This window comes from Apodemus sylvaticus, chromosome 10, assembly GCF_947179515.1.
Source record: "Apodemus sylvaticus chromosome 10, mApoSyl1.1, whole genome shotgun sequence".
NCBI classification, from domain to species: Eukaryota; Metazoa; Chordata; class Mammalia; order Rodentia; family Muridae; genus Apodemus; species Apodemus sylvaticus.
Genome location: NC_067481.1, coordinates 97596596 through 97601933, shown reverse-complemented (window position 1 = coordinate 97601933; position 5338 = coordinate 97596596). Strand labels below are relative to the sequence as shown.

Here is a 5338-nt window from a genome sequence, read left to right as displayed (position 1 = left end):
GTAGTTAGTAGGTTTGCTTAGCATACATGAGGCTTTGGGTTCAATACAGAGATTTGGAGAATTAAGGAGTCTGTGAGGTTTTTCTTTTTGTCTTCAGACAGGGTCTCAAGTAGCCCAGGCTGGCTTTAAACTTTCTACGTGGCTGAAGATGACCTTGAACTTCTGACCCTCCTGTGTCTACCTCCTAAGTGCTGGGATTGTAGAGGTGTGTATCATCATGCCCAGTTTTGTGGGGTTCTGGAGATCAAACCTAGGGCTTTATGTACTCCAGGAAAGCACTCCAGCAACTGAAGAACAACTGCAGTATTTATCTTAGTATTATAAAGCCTCTCTGAGCGTTAGCACTCAATATCTATTTCCTGAGGTAACACTAATTTGTTATTTGAGCTACTGGCCTCCGGCTCCTTGGGAACCCTGTGAAATCTCTCTCCCTTGTGTGCAGCCGTCCTCACTGCAGTCCTCCTAGCCTCCAAGTCTCCCATCCTGTCAGCTAGCGGATCAGGCCTGCAGTGAAGGGCTGTGGCCAGTGGGCTGATAGCTAGCTATATAGCTGATAGCTTCTGATAGCTTCTGCAGGGTGGTCACAGCCTGGATCTGGCCTTGCTGTCACACAAGTTGCCACAGACAGTAGAGACCTGAGATCTGTGCTTCACTAGTAACATGCACTGGCAATCCACAAATGGGTTAAGAAGCCAAACAAGGTGGAGAAAGCAACGGGATACCCTGAGAAGCAGACTGCTTAGGGATGAGCCCTGGCCACACCCTGCCAGCTGTGACTTGACTCAGGTGTGAATTTGGGCACCGCTTTTCTCACTTGGCAAACGGGAAAACCAAGTCTTTGATGAAGCGGGGTGGTGAGCCTCCTCCCTCCCCTCATTCAAGCACATATCACAGGAGCGGTGGTGTGGTTAACTGATCCTAGCTCTCTCTGCTTCTAGAATCTCTTTGGCTACCTGGTCAGTCACACCTAAGAATCACTGGGCTGTCTGTCCCCAGGTTGTTCTCTTTCGGGTTTCCTCATGCACTACCCTCTGAGGCTTCTGGGCGGATTGCTTGTTGGACTCAGGCAAGGATGATGGTGGTGGTAGGTGACAGAGAAGGGCATGAGCTGATACACTACGGTAACATCGTGAGCAGGCAGGGTTTTCTCGGCAGGAGCTCTGGGCTCCTGCTGTAGATGTGCACGTGGTCATGTGTAGGTGGCCCTGCAACAGTTATGTGCTTCCTGAGAACCCTTGCCCCTTATCACCCCCCTGGGCCTGCTCTGTGACTCAGTGGGCCGTTCTCAGCCTGGGCAGGAAAAGCAGCCAGGAGCCCTGCTCCTACACGGCCTCTTCCCCGGAGCCTGTGAGCACCTAGTGCAGTCCACTGGATTCCTCGCACACAGGATAAGACAGAAGAGGAGGCTGGGGAAGAATCCGACGCGCTCAGGCCTCTGCTCATGCTTCACCACATTTCTGCCTCCTCACTGCTAAGCTCTTGAGAGAAGGCGTTCCCTGGGTCCCGCACGCTTTCCCTTCTCAGACGCTCCAGGAGCTCACCTCTCTCCATCCATGTGAGTAGTGCTGGGCTTCCTTGGCCCGGGATGTGACGTACGGACCGCTAGCCAGTTTGCCCTCTGGCATGTCTCCATCACCGTTAGGTAAACTATCTATCTATCTATCTATCTATCTATCTATCTATCTATCTATCTATCTATCTCTATATCTATATCTCTATATCTCTATATCTATATCTCTATATCTATATCTTTATATATATATCTATATATTTATATATCTATAAATCTATCTATATATAGATTAGATTTTATGGCCATGTAATAGATTGCCACAAAGGTAGCAGCTTAAAACAACATTTATTAAATCGAGAACTCTGTGGATCAAAAGCGTGGGCAGCTCAGCTGCGTCCTCTGTTGAGGGCATCAGCAGCGCGAAGCTAAGGGGTGAGAAGGTGGGGGGAAATTGTATCCAGACTCTGGGGCGTTGGCAGAGTGAGGTTCCCAGTACCCACAGACTTCTCACCTCCCCCCCACCCCCCACTGCTGCATGCTGCCAGTGCCTTGTGGTCCCTCACAGTGCCTGGCCCCCAACCTTCAAGGTCAGCCAAGGAAATTCTCCCTGGTGTAGAGTTCTTCTTATGCTTTAAATCTGACTTCCTCCAGGAAACACAGGGCACACAAGCCAGATGAGCCAAGTCCTAGCCAAAAGGAGAGAGAGGAGGGTGAGTGCAGGGGACTCCCAGAAATTCCCCTGTGACAGAAGGTGGGCCTGGTGGAGGAGAGGACGGAAGGGGGTAGGCAGAGAGATGGGCTCTTCGCATCTCAGCTTCGTGGAAGAAGGAGGGGAGTGTGGGAGGGGCCAGGAAGCTCCAGATTCACATTATCAGACCCACCAGCATCAGAGGCTCAGGCGAGCCTGGATCCAGGGACTATACTTGGCCACGTTGGTATAGACACCTGGACGATTGGGCAGGGCACAACCCTTGCCCCAGCTCACCACACCCACCAGGACCCAGCGACCGGACTCCATACACGTCAGGGGTCCTCCAGAGTCACCCTGCAGGAAGAAGGTGATCTCAGGTCATGGCTTTCTCTCAAGGCCACTTTCCTAGGTCCAGTTCCTGTGGTAGCTTTAGGTTGGGGGCCTGCGACCTCCTCTGTCCTGGATTCTAGGGAGGTAAGTGGCCCGGGGAACCGATTTCAGAGAGCGAGGGTGAGCAGACACACCTGGCACGCATCCTTGTGACCTCTGCGGTAGCCAGCACACAAGTTCCCTGGTAGCACTATGCGCTCATCCTGGGGCACATTGGCGCCCACGTGGTAGAGGCGGTCACAGGCTCGAGAGTCCAGCAGTGGCACCCTCACTCCTTGCAAGGGCCTCCCCTTTGGGAGTGGCACTGAGGGAAGAGGGACAGATCTGAGACTCAGGAGACAGCTTGAAGTGGGGGCTCAATGGAAAACGATGAGCGGGAGGGTCTGGTTTGCAAACCAGGACTCCTTGAGTCTGATAGAAGAGAGGTTTGGCTTATGTGACTCTGGATTTCACACTGGGATTGTGAAAGACCAGGATTCAAAGTCAAATGGAGGAGAAAGGGCTGTCTGGTGGCCTCATAACCTGACGATATGCTTTACCTCCTGGGCTGAGGCTACCCCAGCCAGTGACCCAGCATGGAGACCCTGGTGGTGGATGAGACCCTGGTGCAGGCAGGCAGACAGGCTGGATGCGGGCGCTCAGCGACACTGGGTGACGCAGCTGTAACAGTGCCAGGTCCCCACGGGCCTCATCCTCGGAGTAGTCAGGAGGCAGCAGCACCCGCAGCACAGGCACCAAGAGCTCATGGGATGACGCGACGTCCAGACTCAGTGCTCCCAGGAGCACACTGTACTCTGACGGCAATACCCGTCTGCAGAACAGACATGAGGGGTGTGTGTGTGTGTGTGGGGGGGGGGGGGGTGGGACTGCTGACAAAACCTGGACCGTGGGCCTGTCAGGAGCCGGCACTGCCCACCCCTCCCCAAGCAGCACTTCCGCTTGTCTTTCCCGGAGCTGGAATAGTGAGGAATATTGACCTGGGGAAGCAGTGACCTGCCGTCAACACCCACTGGGGTGCAATGAGTGAGCCTCCGCACACGTGGGCGCCGCGGTGCTGAATGCTCGTCTGCCACGGCCATTCTCCGTCCTGGGCGTCCCGGCCCCCCACGATCCGGTTGGACATGCGGGGCTGCCCGCAAGCTGTGACGGGACAGGAGGGCGCTGAGGCTTGGCTGGGACTTGGGGTCTGGGAAGTAGGTGTAGGAAGGGGGACAGGGCCGAGGGGAGAAGGAAGGGGTTGCCCACCTTCCTTACCTGCACACTCTTGCATCCTGGTTCCTGCAGGAAGAAGCAGGCAAGGACTAGATTAGGGATTTGGTGCCAGGTAACAGAGCCTGGGTCGGCGATTAGATTAGGTAGAAGGTGGAACATATTTGTTACACTGACCTCACGCCAAGCTTCTGTGCCATTGGTCGCCTCCATCACCCTCCCCAGAGCACTGGGGGGTGGGAGGTGGGCCTTAAGCACTACACACATACAGCATACACACTCAGATTTGGAGACCCTAAGGACAGTGCCAGAGAGTCTCTGTGCCTCGGAATAAAGATCAGGTGACCCACAATGCTCTAGAGGCGCCAGGCTCTGGGAGAGGTGAGTAACTTGTAGTTGAAGTCCCTGCGGAAGCACCCCTAACCCTCACCCCCACTCACCTAACACCAACAGGAGCAGGATCTGGAGGTGGGAAGCACCCCTCATTGTGTCTTCAGGACTGGCCTGGGTACAGGTAGCCTGGACTCTGGTCTGGAAGTGGCAGGGAGCAGAGAGGAGCATTCTCGGCTAGGGGGCAGGTCCTACCCAACCCTGTACCTCTGTGGCTGTTTTGTCAGCCATTAATTTCTGTTTGGTCCTGGAGCCGTCACTGAAGCCCAGACTCCACACCTCTACCTGTGACTTAACCTCCATGTGACCAACTCAGACCAACCATACCCAGCCTCAGATCCGGGCACCTTAGGCCTCTGTAGGAACCCTGGAGCCTCCCCCTCCTCCCCATCTTTCATTCCCTGGCACCCCTTGGATCCAGCTCTCACCCTTGAAGCCTGGTGTCCTCTCTGATGGGGTTAGGGAAGGGCCTGGGGGCTTAAAAGACAGGAGGTGGAGGCCCAGGTAATTATCAAGGTCAAGGCGGAGCTGTGGCCGCACCTGAACAGCTTTAAACAAAGATGCTTTGAGCAGAACTTAAGAGGTGCAGGAAAAGGACACCAGGCGCTGAGAGGTGGGGTGGGGAGGGGTCGGGGGAGCTGCGGTTAGGCCAGGAAGCTCCAGAAGAGCCTTGGCAGCTCATCTCTAAACCCGATCCTGCCGCCTTGAGGCCAGCTGCTGGGGCTTCTGAGCTCTATTGTTCCTCTCAGTAATCCCGGCTCAGCCATGGCAGCTGACCTCGGAAGCTCAGACCCCAGACCCACGCTCCAGATCCCGGGCCTGCAGCCGACTGCACATGGAACCCAACCTGGCCAGTGCCTTCTGGATTTTAGGTCAGTATGAGCTTGGAGTGGAGAGTGACCAATTTCAAGTTGCCACAACACCTTGGCCACAAGCCGCACTCTGCACCATCAGGGGGAATAGTGGACTCTTTGGTTTAAGGGTGGCCAGGATAGACAGATCAAGGAACACTAGAAGTGAGCTGATACCAGTGACTTTGGATCTATAAAACTATAAGATAAAAGATCTCTTTTCTTTATAAAGTTAACCTGCTTCTGGTATTTCGTTATAGTCATGAAAAGCCAATAAAGGAGAGGATACATTCA

General features: G+C 54.4%; 1 protein-coding gene across 1 annotated transcript; it reads right to left on the bottom strand.

The window, feature by feature from the left end:
- Positions 1-2399: 2399 nt before the first annotated feature.
- LOC127695335 (serine protease 33) lies at positions 2400-4289 on the bottom strand. The gene is made up of 6 exons (XM_052197393.1): positions 4244-4289; positions 3849-3872; positions 3572-3734; positions 3134-3405; positions 2729-2898; positions 2400-2558 (listed from the first exon to the last, which is right to left on the bottom strand). The coding sequence occupies exons 1-6, from the start codon at positions 4287-4289 to the stop codon at positions 2400-2402; spliced, it is 834 nt and encodes a 277-aa protein (XP_052053353.1).
- Positions 4290-5338: the final 1049 nt, after the last annotated feature.

What these genes read in the sequence shown, in the direction of transcription:
- LOC127695335 (XM_052197393.1), bottom strand. Translation starts at nt 4,289, where the DNA reads ATGAGGGGTGCTTCCCACCTCCAGATCCTGCTCCTGTTGGTGTTAG. An exon ending in CAGGATGCAAGAGTGTGCAG is followed by an intron (nt 3,735 to 3,848) that starts GTAAGGAAGGTG and finishes GTCCCGTCACAG; the next exon opens with CTTGCGGGCAGCCCCGCATG. An exon ending in GCAGGTCACTGCTTCCCCAG is followed by an intron (nt 3,406 to 3,571) that starts GTCAATATTCCT and finishes TCTGTTCTGCAG; the next exon opens with ACGGGTATTGCCGTCAGAGT.